We start from the raw sequence: 15,433 nt of genomic DNA on the forward strand, positions 1-15,433 counted from the left end.
TGTAGATATACCCTCTCTTTTTAGGGCCTGATCCAAAGTCCATTGAAGTCAGGGGAAAGATTCCCACAGGAAAAGACTTCAACTGGCTTTGGATTAAGCTCATAATGCTGATCTATTTTTGAGAACTCTGAATGAAAATCCTAGTCATTTGAAATGTATTACATTCAATAAATACTTAAGCTAGAAAAACAAAAGCATTGTTCAAAGTCCACCTTTATCACTATGGATTTAGCAAAACACAGCACTGTGACGTACAGTAGAGATGGCTTTCTCAAACTATTTGCTGCATTTGTTCCTTTATCCGTGGCACCAATATTACCATATATTGGATGAAGAGTTAGGGCAGAAGAATGCTATAGACAATGCAAGTACAAAAATTTAGAGTATACAAAAGTATCTTATCACATTTTCATATGAAAATCCCACCATATTAGGATTTCCTGCATCATATTAAGACTGTCAACTTTAGCCATATTTTGGCAGGCCTAATACCGCACCGCCCCTTTGTGGCAGAGGTGGGATGGGGTGTCGGAACCTCACCACTCTCAAGTTCATGCGCCCGTCTCTCTGTGAGCGGCTGGCTGCGTCCTAATGGCCTCCATCCACACAATCACCCCTTGGTCGGGACAGTGGACCTAGCAGCTAGAGTCCGGGTAACTCAGCCCAAACATCTGGGTGGGGTGGCCCAATAGACAGGGTCCATATAAATCACCTCCCCTGTTGGAGCAGTGTGGTCTAATGGCCAGAGTTCATACAATCCCCCTCACAGGCGGAGTAGTGTGGCCTAGCAGCCAGAGTCTAGGTAACTCGCCCCAAGTTTCAGGGCAGTATGGCCCAATGGCCAGGGTCCATATAAATTGCTCCCTGCATTGGAGCAGTGCAGCCTAATGGCCAGAGTCCATACAATCCCCCTTGCAAGCAGAGTAGAGCAGCCTAGCAGCTGGAGTCCAGGTAACTCACCCCAAGTTTCAGGGCAGTGTGGCCAGGGTCCATATAAGTTGCTCCCCACGCTGGAGCAATGCAGCCTAATGGCAAGAGTCCATACAATCCCCGTGGTGTGAGAGCGGTTATGGGGTGGTGGGACCTGGGCCTGCCCTCTCCACCGGGTCCTGACCCAGGGCCTTGGTAGTGGCACGTTACCCTTGCCACCAGCTCAGCGAGGATCCACCCCTAACACGCTGAGCATCTGTGCAGCTCTAACACCCTTTGCCTCTAAAGTTCCCCTGGGTCACTTCCTACCATAAACACCAGGTTCTCTGCTTCGGGACATCCTCCAGTCTGTTCTCCTCCTATGATGTACTCCATCTGGGCATTAGGTGCATCCTAGCTTGGCTGGCCTCCGGATCCCGATGCACAGCCTCTCCCTCTTTGGGAGCTGGCAGTGTGCCTCCTTCCCCTCCAGCAGTCCACTCAGACTGAGCAGCTCTGCAGGCTTTTATACCGATTCTCCAGTTGGAGCATGCCCAGCAGAGCTTCCGGGGCATGGCTTCCTTTGCTAGGAAGGAAGGGTTAGCCCCTGTGGTTCTAGTGCAGCACCACTCTGCCCCATCACAAGTATCCAAAAACTTTAACAACAGTTTTGATTTCATTTGTATAGAAATATTATAAAACCAATAGAAATGGGTGTGGTTCCTAATAATTTTTACAGCACTATACCCTTCCTTACTGGGCACTGAGCAAACATAACTGCTGTCTGACAGTCAGTAGTTTCTTTGATTCTGCAGTGAGGCACAAATCCTGCCTCCTCCTGTACCAGTGTGTGGCAACTCTTCCAGAAAAGCTAGTGAGCTTCTGCTGCATAAGCGGGGAGGGAAATAGTAAGAGAGGGGGAGAGAGGGAGCACACAGGGAACTTGTACCCCTGTGAGACAAAGAAGTGGTGCTAGGGATAAGGTAAGGCAGGAACTAGATGATCGGTCACTACATAGACCCCTGGTCCATTCTCTACTGTGGAGCATGGGTACTGGGGCTGGTGAAGCTTTTCCAGCCACTAGGTAAAGTATTGTCTGCAGAGAAGCTCCGCTGTTGCTCTGTGGTTTAGACAGAATGATTCCTGTCACCTTCTCCTCCCTCCACCCCCACATGTACACATTCCCACACACTCCCTTGTGGAGTTCCCCCTGCATCCTGCTGACTTACTCAGGCTTGGCACAGAGAACAGAATTTTAACATACGTGAACAATATCCAGGAATCAACATCCCAACAGATTTCCAGCTGTTTTATAAGAACAGCTCCATACATAAAAGCAATAAAACTATTTGTTCATAACCCAAGTAGGCTGACAGGCTCATGATAATAGTGTTGTGCAAACAAGCTGCCATAACAATTAGGACAGTGCTAAGTATTTGAGTGATCGCAATTCTTCCACTGTAAAAATCTGAATGAAAGACTGATAAACAGTTAATTTCAAAACAGTCAAGAAGCAACCCAGCTGAGGAAGTCTTTTGAAGTATCAACGCATCTTCTGAAAGGTTAATTCCTTGAAGCCCTACCCCCTCACCTTCACCCCACTCCACTCCACCCTACCCAAGGAATTAGGTGAAAGAGGCTGTGTCTACATTAGAGAATGGAATCACAGACAACCGATCAGGTGGGACAGCACCATTGTAAATATCAGTGGTGCAGTTTATCCACGGTACGTATCAATGCTGTGCTGGGTGCAGTTTTGCTATACACCCATACTGTTGCAGTCTAGGTATATAATCCCACTTTTCCTGGTGCAGCTCCCTGAAGCAGTGACTTGGGAGAGATTTTGAAAAGATGTTTGGTGCCTAGGGAATTGTGGAAGATGAAATCAAACTCCCAAAGAACCAGCATAATTTATAAGACTTAAGCATTCATCCTGACTTCCATTTTGTGATAAAGTTTCCACTGCATGCTCAGTATGAAAGGTTTATGCGCTGGAGCTTTTAAAAAGTAGCTACAAGGTGTGTAGGGCAGTTATAAGGAAATCCTGAAGGATGTTCCAGCAGCATATGCAGAGAATTTAATCTTGATCCACCTGATGTTTCTTTACCATTCACAAATACATAGGAATTCTTTTAATTTGGGGAAAACACAATAACCAAATGTTTGCATAAAATAAAAGTAACAAAATAGTGTATAAGGAGTACAGCTAACCCCAAACTCTTAGTCAAGGGCCAAGAACTCAGTCCTTACTCATTAACCTGGTTAGATCTAGTGGTGGCCTAGTGGTGGTCAAGTGGCTGATAGGAGACAGCTTCACTCACCTGTCTGCTTCAGTCCATTGAAGGCAATAGCACTCAGTTCTGCTCCACTCCATTGCTAGTCCCATAGGGTCAAGTCCACTTCCTCAGTGTTCTAAATCTCTGGGTGTGGGAAACTCCAAACACAGAAAGATGCAAGCTAGGTCCCCTAGCATCTCAAGCAGACTCTCAGTAAATCCCCAAAGGGATCCTAAATCCCAAATCTGTGCACACTTGATCTGGCTACCCAATCTCAGGTTGAAAGCACCACTGGACCTGTTGTCCAGATTAGAGTGGTCCAATTCCAGGGCCAGCCATACCATGTGGTGAACTGAGGTGGTCACCTCAGGTGCCAGGCTGTGGGGGGCACCACTAGGACCCAAAGTGTAAAAAATTGCGTCTGCTGCTGGTGCATATGTATTCTCTCGGCTCTAGATGCACAGAGATGGTGGAGTGCTCTGCTGGAGGAAGGAAGGCACAAGAGACATAACAGGCAGGCAGGAGAAAAGGTGACAGGGAATAACAGAAAGCAGCAGGAGCTGCAGGGTGAGAGAGGAGGAGGAGCCTCTTATGTACCTCTTTAGCACCCCTAGGAGCCTGGACTGATTAACACCAGCTTCTCAGGGAGCTTTCTGTTTCCTACTATTTCCCGGAACCCACTTGAAGAGAACAGGCAGTCAACTGAAGTAGTAGGAGCCAGTTAGGCCCTTAAGATGCTGATATCTTCCCTCACTCAGGCCCTGCTACCAGCCTGCTTATTTGTCCCCTTCAATTGGGTGTTGAGAGCCACTATAGCTGGCACAGAACAGCAGTCATGAATGAAAGCAGAAAACGCCCTTCTGGGGAAGCATTCAGAAAAAGAAATAAAAAAAAAAGGAAGCTTTTCTATCTAAGCAGAAAGGACCTCTCCTGAGATACATAGATACAAATATTCACAGTGAGCCTTCTGGCCCCAGTGAGGATGCAAGTGGTGAGAAGATGCCTGATCTTCCAGTTAGTCAGAGTACAGGTGACCACGCAGCTACTGCAGCATCCATATCTCCATCTCAAATGGATGTAACCATGCACATTCCTGAAGAAAAGTGTAGTGTAGTGTACACTAAACAAGAGTGTAGTGGAGGTACAAGATACAGCTGTGGCTGAGTTTAGTTCCTTAAGTCTAGACGATCCAGGACTGAGGGACTTCCTTGTACTGCATGGGCCACAGCAAGTGGAAAAACTTCATGTTCCCAAAGACAATGAAATAGAAGTTTCCATCCAACACATTACTGGCGTGAAATCCCCAATGGTGACAAAGTGGAGAGGCCATGGCTTATGTACTCAAAACCCCAGAATGCTGTATACTGTTTTTGTTGCAAACTCTTCCAGTCTAATGTTCCAACCACATTGGGTTCTACAGGAACAAAGGACTGGAAAAATCTGGCTAGAAATCTGGCATGCCATGAGAAGGCAGCAAATCACCAGAGAGCATTCCATAGGTAGAAGGAGCTTGAGATGAAACTAAGGTTAAAGGCCACCATAGATGATCAGCATCAAGAGAAGATTGCATCAGAGTCTCTTTACTGGCAAAATGCTCTGAAAAGTCTCGCTGCCGTAGTGAAAATGCTTGCTACCCAAAACCTAGCACTGCATGGCACTTCAGATCAGCTGTATGTGCCAAACAATGGAAACTTCCTAAAAATTGTGGAGCTGATGGCTGAGTTTGATGCTGTACCCCAGGAGCATCTAAAAAGAATCACCACCCAAGAAATGTACACACACCACTATCTTAGAAAAACAATTCAAAATGAGATCATACAATTACTGGCAACAAAAGTCAAACAAAAGATTGTGGCAGATCTGAAGTCAGCAAGATATTACTCTGTTATTCTAGACTGCACACCTGACATCAGCCAGATGGAACAAATGACTTTAATGGTGCATTTTGTAACAACAACAGAACCTAGTGAAAATGTCCCTGCAAAGGTGACTGTCAGAGAGCATTTTCTAGAATTTATTGACACTGATGATACTACAGGAGCTTGTATGACAAATGTGCTTCTTAAAATGCTGGAAGATACGGGAATTGCGATAGCTGACATGAGAGGTCAGGGCTACGATAATGCTTCCAACATGAGAGGAAAGAACAGAGGAGTGCAGACACGGATCCGAGAGTTAAACCCTCAAGCTTTTTTTGTCCCATGCAGTTCTTATTTATTGAACTCGGTGGTCAGTGATGTAGCATCATCTTCTAGGGAGGCAGCTGAATTTTTTAATTTAATTCAAAGCATCTAGGTATTTTTCTCTGCATCAACTCATCGATGACAAATTTTGAAGCAACATCTGGGAACATCCTCTCTGACACTGAAACCACTGAGTGCCACATGATGGGAAAGTTGAGTGGAGGCGATAAAGCCTATCAAACACCAAATTGGAAAGATAGATGATGCCAGAGTTGCCATAATGCTATTATGTCATAATGCTATGACAGGAACTGTTTGTGGGAAAATAGTGGCAGAGGGAAATGGAATCACCAGAAACATACATAACTTCAAATTTCTGTGTGGCTTAGTGTTGTGGCATGACATACTGTTTGAAATAAATGTTGTAAGCAAGAGACTTCAAGGTGTTGACCTTGATATATCTGGAGCAATGGAACAACTGGACAAAGCAAAGTCATACCTACAGTCTTACCAGTCAGATGAGGGATTTCAAAATGTTCTGAAGAGTGCACAGAAGTTGGCAGAGGAACTTCACACTAAATCTATTTTCCCACCCATTCAAGAATACAAGAGTCACCGAAGAAGACAACATTTTGATTATGAGGCACAGGATAATCCCATAAGAGATCCCAAACAACAATTCAAAGTTGAATTATTTAACCGGGTGCTAGGTTGTGCAATACAGTCAGTTGAACATTTCATGCAGCTCAAGGAACACAGCAGTATATTTGAGATGTTGTATGATATTCCAAAACTCTTCATTATACCTGCAGAAGACCTACACCAGCAATGCAGGACACTAGAGACAGTGAAATGCATGTACTCCAGGAGTACATGCATCATGCATCAACAGAGCTGCATGAAATGGTGACAATGATGACATGCACGATATTGATGTGAGTGATTTAGATGATGAACTGAAAGCCCTTTCAAGAGACATTTCAGCAAGCTCAACTCCAAAGGCTGTTCTGGAATATATGTGCACAAATAAGATGACCACCCTCTTCCAAATGCTTTTGCTGCTCTGCGCATGTGTCTAAACACTTCTGGTAACAGTTTCCAGTGAAGAACGCAGCTTCTCTAAGCTGAAGTTAATAAAAACACATCTACGCTCCACAATGACACAGGAGAGGCTGGTCGGCCTTGCAACCATCTCAACAGAGCATGAGCTGGCCCAGACTGTGGACCTTCAGCAGGAAGCAGTTCAAATCTTTGCAACCAACAAGGCACAGAAAGCACCACTTTGATTATTCAAACAGATAACAATGCCACTGTTTACTATGCAGACAAGAAAAGTTACATTTGCTGTTCAGGCGTTTGAAAGTTAAGTGTTACTTAAAACTTCTGAACAAGACATTTTAAGTTGTTAGTTCTCCTTTATCAGGGTAGGTAGCAGAGCAGTACCATGAGAGGAGTAGAACAGGAAGAAGGCAGAATTGAGGCTTTCAATGTTTTGGTCCAAGCGAGGGGGTATGGGGGTGTCATTTGAGCGCTCCGCCTCAGATGCCAAAATGTTGTGCGCTGGCCCTGTCCAATTCTCTCAGTGGACAGGCATTCTCACACTCATCTCCCCTTTCAGGTATCTGCTCACACACAGCAAATATATCAGTTTTGGGATGTGGGGGTAAGAGAAAAGACTGTGGGTAGAAGCACGTTGAGGAGAGTAATATGAGGAGCCACTACACTCCCTTCCACACTGGTGGCCAGGCAGCAAGCAGGCAGGAATGAAGGAGTGAATGGAGTCTGGCTCTGCCCCTCCCAAGCACCAATGTGTACAGTTGAGCCAATTAGTGGGGGGGGGAGCAATCTGCTCAGTATTTAGGGATGGAGTTGATTGTTTCCCTATGAGAGCAAAGAGGGAACCAGGAACCAGATTGGTGCTCTGAGTCATAATCTGGTTCCTGATTTGCTCCTGAAACAGTGCCACTGCCCCTTAATTGGGGTTTGTGGCAAAGTCACCACTGAGTCCATTACAGAATACTATTAGCATGTGTAAGGGTGACATAATTTGGTTATAAATAAGCGGAGTGCAAGAGGCGTTGAAAAGGAAAGAATGAGTGTGTCCAAATTACAGATATACTATAGAATCACATAAACAGACTTAAAAAATAAAGTCAGTGCACTTAAATTACGCCTTTGTACCCAACCATTTGCACCATTATCTGTCAAAACAGTGAAGACTGCAATAATCATTACAGCTGGCCAATCCTGCACTCCTTACTCATTGAATTCAGCATTTCAACACTCCTGCAACAGACTCTCACAGGGCTTGTCTTCACTGCAGCATTATCTTGGACTTGCCTGGCTCCCATCCACAAACATAACTCTCCCACTTCAGTGCAGTGGTGCTTTCAACCTGAGATAGCCCACCCATCCTTGGGTAGAGACTTAAGCCTGAGTAATAGTCACACACTGGCAACTCTCACACTTACAATGAGGACTCAGGCTGAATCGTTCCAGTGCTGATTGTCCTCCAGTGCCTTCCCACAATTTCCACCATGTGCCCAGAAGAACAAACAAGTTCTCCCCCATTTCACTGGCAAAGAATCAGAACAGCTCAATTAACTGCAGTGCTAAGAACCACTGGATATGATGCACACAAGTGAGTTCTGTATCAGTGTAGAGGCTACAACTCCAGTATGGCTTTGCAGTGTGGCTGCTCGCACCTAAATGCCAATCCCTCCAATTAACTCTACAGTGAAGGCATGCCCACAGTCAAGTATACACACCACATTCATTGAGTAAATACATCCACCAAGAGAGAGAACAAAGTAATACTTCATCTCTGACATTCCAAAGAAAATATATTCTGATGCCAAGTATTAGTTCTAAATTGTTGAAGTATGGAGTAGAATGGCACTGAAATGCACTCATTGCCTGCACGGTGCAATGCCTCGGATAGTCGGTGTTTAACGGATTTGATAATGCCTTCCAATCAACATCTGCACGAAGCAGAATCTCTATGCCAACTGCAGTTACACAACTAAGAAATATGTGGTTTCAGGCATTACATCAGGTTATAAACCCAGCTGCTTTACCTCGTCCCATTGAGAAATTGACATCAATCAATGAAGATAGCTATACTGATTGCTCAAATTAATAAAAGATGCAAGAAGTTCAGGTAATAAAAGATGCAAGAAGTTCAGTTGTTTACAATTGCCCGGTGAATTCAGAGCAGGTAGGATTTGTGCAATATAAATAGTTATTATAAACCTGGACTAGTGGATTTTTTTTTCAGTACAAAGAAAATAAAATCCTGCTGATTTCCCCAGGTTTAGGTAAATTTTACCTTACTGTCAATTCTACACAAAGGGGTATATCGTGTTATCAATTGAAATCAATAGTGGCTGAATAAACTGGTAGCTTTATAAGATCCAAAGATTATTCTATGAGGAAAGTTTCATTAATTTAAACTTTATAAATGTTTCTTGACAGAATTAGTTATTACATGTAAAGAAGTGCAGTAGAAAGCAGCAAGATTTATCATTCATTTATCTCATGAAGAATGTCATTGCTTTAGATCTGTAACAGCAGGAATAAATAGCATGCAGCCAAATGAAAACTCTGTGAAGGAGGAGGGGAGAAAGACGAGCATAAAAAGAGGAGCTTAATAAATTGTTCTAAAGAATGTGTTGATACAAATCGGGGATGTATCTGATGTCCACTAATACTGCCAGCCAGACTGTCTGCTGCCCTTAGCAGAATGCCCAGCATTTCTCAGAGAATGTTCTGACAGAACACAGAATGGAAGTGACAATATAGTGTGTTTTTATTAGCATCTGAGACTTGGAATCTTCAATTGATTTCAACTACACAGAGCCCTACAAAGCTGGGGAAGGAGTATAACAAAAAAACAGGCATGAGCATGAAAGGGTAAAGAGGGAAGTGAAGAGGGGGGAGAGAGGGAGAGGATTTATTCTCCTTGTTCCTTCCTTCACAGCTACTGAAAGTGGATGCTGCTGACAGTGAATGAAAGCTGGGGAGAGGAGGAGGGAGAAGAGAGAGAAAAAAAGTGTCATCACCCCACTCCCTTTAGGACACCGGGGAACACACAATCCTATAAAAGGTGCCTCAGCTCCTGATCCCCTTCTCCTTCAACAAAGCAGAGAGAGAGCTGGCTGCACAGAGAGGGAAGGGGACAGCGTTTACTACTCACAAGCAGCAGCTTTCCTGGTGTAGCATCCTTTTATAGTTTAAGCAGCATAACCACATGTGGTGTTGCTCAAGCCTGCTCTGATCCCTCTCTCACTTCCACTAAGCTGTTCTCATTTTGTTGATCAACTTTTTTTGGGGGGGGAGGAGAAGTGGGGGAGACTTTCATATTGCTGGGAAGAGGGAGGACGTTCAAGATGACTTCTATGCCTGCATCCAGCTGGAGTGCAAATGAGAGCAGCAGCTGGAACACGAGCTTTTCTGGGTCAGGAGGCAACTGGGGGCAACCTCTGGGAGCTCAGGCTGGTAACATCTCCTCCCCTTTAGCACCCGCAACAGCTAACTTCTCCAACCAATTTGTGCAGCCCTCCTGGCGCATTGCCCTGTGGTCTCTGGCTTACGGTGGGGTGGTGGCTGTGGCCGTCCTTGGCAACCTGATTGTCATCTGGATCATCTTGGCTCACAAGCGTATGAGGACAGTGACCAACTATTTCCTGGTGAACCTGGCCTTCTCAGATGCCTCCATGGCTGCTTTCAACACCCTCATCAACTTCATCTATGCCCTGCACAACGAGTGGTACTTTGGGGAGGCTTACTGCCGCTTCCACAACTTCTTCCCCATCACTGCAGTCTTTGCCAGCATCTACTCCATGACGGCGATTGCCGTGGACAGGTGAGAGAAGGGAGGGGACTGGTGGAGATGATGGGGTGGAGACAGAATCTCTCTGCTGAAAAATCCCTGAGGGAGAAAGCCAAATAGGTGAGGGGGTTGAGTAATGAACACTGCACCCAAAGTGCTCTGTGTGGAAATCCTGCTATAGTCCTTGTGTCTGTCAGACAGATCAGCATGGACACTCCACTGTGCCTTTTCAAGATCTCTCCCTAATGATCATTTTAACTCTTTTCTCCCCTCTGTCTGATTTACCTCTCAGTCTCTCTCTCTCTCTCTCCTCATCTTTTATTCCCTCTCCCTTAGCCTTTCTTTCACATTATTTTCCTATGTGATGACTTCAGCAGCTGTCTGTGTTCCCATCCTTTCAATAATGATTGTGCTATGCCAGCGCCTGCTCTGGGTGCGCTCTTTACCCAGGGAGATGTTCCGTTCATGCGGTCCATGCCATTGTGCTACACCCTGCTGCTGGAGAGTCTGTACTAATGATGCGATTACAGGAAGCATTTCAAATTTCCTTCTTTATTTCTGCCGCTGGCAGCCACTGAGGACACATCCCAGAAAAGCATCTGCCTCTTCTTTGCTTCCTCAGCAGAGGGAAAGCAACCTCAGAGTCTGTTGTCAGTAACTCCCCTAGCAGGAAGCTTCTTTCAGCTTTGCCCCTCCTGATCTTAGCTAATGAAATGATTTACATTGTCATTTGTGTATACCAGTAGGGGTGGCTACCAGTAAGGGTGGGTATTATGTTTTTAATCAAGTGTATGATTTCTCTTTCAATTCTTAGAGCAAGGAAGCCTGTGATCATGAGAGAAAATAGAACAGAGACAAAACTTCATCCTGGTGTTCTTGACGCTAATGGGATGGGATTGATACAGAGGTTCCTATTGACAAGAGAAAGGACTCCATCAAATCTCTCACAAAAATGTTTCACTAGATTGTTCTCTGACTCTTACAAGATCAGTCTGTGGCTCTCCCTTAGGAAGCGGTCCCGTCTTCCTGACCACTTTCACATACACTGTATTGAAAGGGAGACTCGGCACTTCCTTCATGAGCCTAAGCAATTTGGTTTACATTCAGAAAAGCTGGTAGCTTAAGATTGCAGATCTGCAGCAATAGGTAGTGTAGTTATTTCTAAGACTCTTTACTACGTGTTTGTTATTGCAGTGCATTTATAACGTTTTACATGCAAGAGAGTACATAAGCTATTAAAATCATGTTGTGTAGGTTTGCTCACTTAACTTGCTAGAAAATATGAAACTTTGGGGTGACAATTTTTTCAAAGGTTTAATCATACGAAGCTTTAAAAACATGTGCAAAGACAGCAGCAGCATTCCCACAGAGCACAAGATCAGAATACTTCTTTGTGAGTTCTACTAAATTGTAAGTCTGAAGGCTGAATTCTCAGCCACAAGAAATCATGCTAGGTACGGCTGACGGAAGAGTGGTTCTAAGCCACCTTTCCACTTCCTCTGCTCCTGGGACCAGCGAGGGCCATTCTACCAGCCCCAAAATATGAAAGCACCCAGTGCTCTGACTTTGCTCCTGCTATCAACTCACTGTACCTCACCTTCAGCACACACCCCTCTGCTGAAGGAGACGTAGAGCAGATGGAATAAAGCCAGGTATGCCATCCTTATGACAGCTGAGGATTCCCTAACTACCCATTTAGGGCTAATTTAATGTCCTCAGTGCTCCAAAGAGTCTTTAGTGGGTAATAAGGATCTTGCCCTAAGATTTTATTCATAACTATCCAGATGCCTTGTCTGCATTTTTTGGTGAGAAAAAAAATGAGATATTGCATTACACCAAATATTGCTAATTATTCTATGAGATTGGAATCAAAGATGAAGTTGTCCTGTGTTATAAAGTCCTCAAGGAAGAGAGATTGGTGTATTTCTAGAATGAGTGAAAAACCACTTGCCCTGCTCCACACTGTCTAAAACTCAAATGCTTGGCTTGGTTTTAACAGGCTGAAAGGCACACAAGTGTTTGGAATTCATTAGGTGCCATTCTTCCCTCCGACTTATTTCTGAGAACAATTAACTGGGCTCAGAGATCAGAACAGGGGCTGCCATCAGAAGACATCTCCCTCCCGCACAGGCACCTGCACCCAGAAAAAACACACAATCTACTGTGTGTGGGGCGGGGGCATGCAATCAACTGTGCAACAAGTCCTTTTCTTGCCAGAGTATAAACAAATATTTAGCTCTCTGCAGGGTTTATCAAAAGTCTTTTAAGACAAAAATCTCCCCCTTCTGAGGCTCAAGCAGGAGAGCAGCAGCCACTACTGCCTTTTTTTATACCTAAACAGCTGGGCCAGACACCCAAATGCACATGCTCTGTATCTTTTAACCCTTCCCCACCTGCTTCTACAGCACTTCCCTGCAGACTCATAAGGAAACAGTTTAGCTGGGAATCCCAAGGAGGATCCAAGGCCCAACCCCTCATGGGACCCAGATAGGTAGCACGTCCATCACAGGACATTGTTCTCAAAGAGGACTCTTCCTGGACAAGAAATATAATGTTTGGTTCCTGCTTGCTTTCATGAAAGATCTCATGCTTTCTGCCAGAGCCAGGATGTTGCTTCTGGTATCCTGGTCAAGTCTTAACTCCAGCAATTAAATTCTGCCAATCTAAATACTCCAACATTATCAATTGAATATATTTATTCTTCACTTCCTGTCTTAATCTGATGTGTAAGTTCTGTTAAACAGTTGTCATATTCCACATCGGATATATATGCATTTCAGCAGTGAGTTAAGTGATCCGTTTTTCATGCCTACCTCAAAGAGGTGCTACACGTCTTAGTTCATTACCGTCTATTATATACTTAATTTCCCCACATGAAAGGCACTATAGAAATGCAAAGGTTACTTTACAGTCATTTTATTTATAAATCACTTCCATGTAGTGTGCCAGGGCACTCAGGAAACAGCACTGAAATAAAATACAATATAATTAGCATGTCAAGAAAACAATGTTAAGAAAAAATATTTAAGAACCGTATGCCAAAGCATCACATTTAAAACACCGGGGGGAAATGCTACACAAGGTCTGACATTAAACAAACAGCTTCTTTTGCAGAGGTGTATATGTCCCATATGACTAGAAGCTATTAAAATCAAGGTTCTGAGACTCAAAAATGCATACCTGTAACTAAGTTTTATTGATTGTATGTATTAGTATTCACACAGTACAGGTTATTCTTCACTGACCCAGGTGTCATTAACTATCAGGAAGGGCATTGGTCAAAGTCTCAAATGGTGTGGATTTCCTTCAGCACTTCTAGGACTCTCTGTTGCTTGACTAAGGCATGGGCTACACTAGCAAGGGGTTCGAACTAAGATAACCAAATAGTGTAGCTGAAGTTGAAGTATCTTAGTTCGATTCACCTGGCCATCCTCACGGCGGCAAGTCGACCGCTGTGGCTCCCCCATCAACTCCGCTTACTCCTCCTGCCCTGGTGGAGTACGGGCGTTGATTAGTGGATCGATTTATCACATCCAGATGAGACAATAAATCGATCCCCAATACATGGAACACTACCCACCGATTCAGCGGATATTATAGATGTACCCTAAGTCAAGTTCTTGGATGGATGTGTTTTATCAATTGTGTGTTCAGTATGAAGTCACTGGAACCCACACAGGCCATCCCAAACTAAGGTGATCTCCTCTGTGAAGCTGATAGAGGTGCTGGGTTCAGAAGTTGAGGATGAAGATATTTTGGGTTAATGAAATTATTCACAGTCCAAATCAGTTCAATGTGTAAATTTAGCAGCCTCTAACAGAGGAGAAGTAACACATCTAGTTTTCTCCCACAGCCATCATCTAGGCTTGTAAGAAGGCCATGTGTTGAAGTCTGACTTTATTTTATGTTTCCCACTACCAATTTTCATTTCTACTTGCCCTCTTTCAGGTTAGTGAGGAAAAACTCTGAGGTTCCAAGGGTAAAGCAGTAAGAGGATGCTTGGGTATCAGGTCCAGTGAATGATCATAATAATTCTACTCTTTGGGTCTAAGTCACTGATGACCCTTCACCCCTTTCCACCAGCTACACTGATTTCAGCATAGAGGAGAGGGTGGTGTGGTCATGCTGGAAGAGTTGGGTAGTTTAATACTCATTTTCCCTATACCCATTTCCAGTCTAGAAAAATCAGGCTTACCCTAGAACTACTCTGTGTTTAGGCCTTGAAATTAACTTTGATGATACTGGTGAAAATGGGTAGGTTTTGGAGCATTGCACCACAGGCATTGTCAGCATGGATGTTGAAGACTCCCAGGATAAAAAGCTTTAGGTATTTTATGTGCATAATGAAAGGTAGCATCTCAGTTTTCATGTATTTCTTTTCATGGATATTTATACTATTAATGCACACTAAAAAAAAAATCACAACTAATGTACTGTTAACGTTTCCATAATAATTATCTCACCTTTTCCAAGGTTCATAAACACATTATTATGAAAGGGGTCACTAAATAGCAATGTTACACATATCTTAGAAGTCTGTTTTCCTAGTATTCAAAGAAGTTTTTGCTCCTTGAAGAAATGCCATATTGTTATTAGCTTTTTATATGCAGTAATTCTTGGAGGAAGCAGTGGCAGATAGTTTGCTCTCTGGATCTGGAGAAGCTTTCCAGGAACCAAGTGCTGGAGTGTAGACTAAGATTTCTGAAGAGTGATTTGCTTGTGTGCTATTTGTGATGCCTCTGTTCCAGGATGTGTGTGTATAGGATATAGCCAGACTCTGCATCACTCATTTCTCCTTCACTCGAAAGCCAACCTGCAAGGCCCTCGAATTTGCTACTAATCAGCAGAGAGGCAACACTGGCATCAGAAGCAGGACACTGGTATGGGAAAGAAAGGTGTGTATATATAACAACTGATTTTTCCCCGCTTTATGCATATTTCTGATAAAGCAAAACAAGACCACCAGAGAAATAAATGCACAAAGTTTGACATAAGTATCTTAACAAACATTCTGGATTTCCTAGTCTGGAGATTCATGTTTCTACTTTGCATTTAACTTGTACCATTGTGCCTACATATGAAGAGATTCACGCACCACAAGAGCACTTCCTCATGGGTAGACGTGGCATAGCAGCTCTCTGCCCATATGGCATTCCCTGCTGACAGTTGCTCCATTACTGCAGTGGTCTCTCTCCCTAAAACTCAGCCCTTCAGCCCAGGCATGATTTAATGCA

The 15,433-nt window shown here is 43.9% G+C and overlaps 1 protein-coding gene across 1 annotated transcript in view; it reads left to right on the top strand.

The window, feature by feature from the left end:
* The first annotated feature begins 9,549 nt into the window (after positions 1-9,549).
* Positions 9,550-15,433, top strand: part of TACR3 (tachykinin receptor 3) — a 68,364-nt gene continuing 62,480 nt past the window's right edge. The window contains exon 1 of the mRNA XM_050944519.1: positions 9,550-10,232. Coding sequence (XP_050800476.1) covers positions 9,757-10,232 — 476 coding nt within the window. The 5' untranslated portion in view covers positions 9,550-9,756. The remainder of the gene's footprint in view (positions 10,233-15,433) is intronic.

Source organism: Gopherus flavomarginatus, chromosome 3, assembly GCF_025201925.1.
Source record: "Gopherus flavomarginatus isolate rGopFla2 chromosome 3, rGopFla2.mat.asm, whole genome shotgun sequence".
Lineage (NCBI taxonomy): Eukaryota > Metazoa > Chordata > Testudines > Testudinidae > Gopherus > Gopherus flavomarginatus.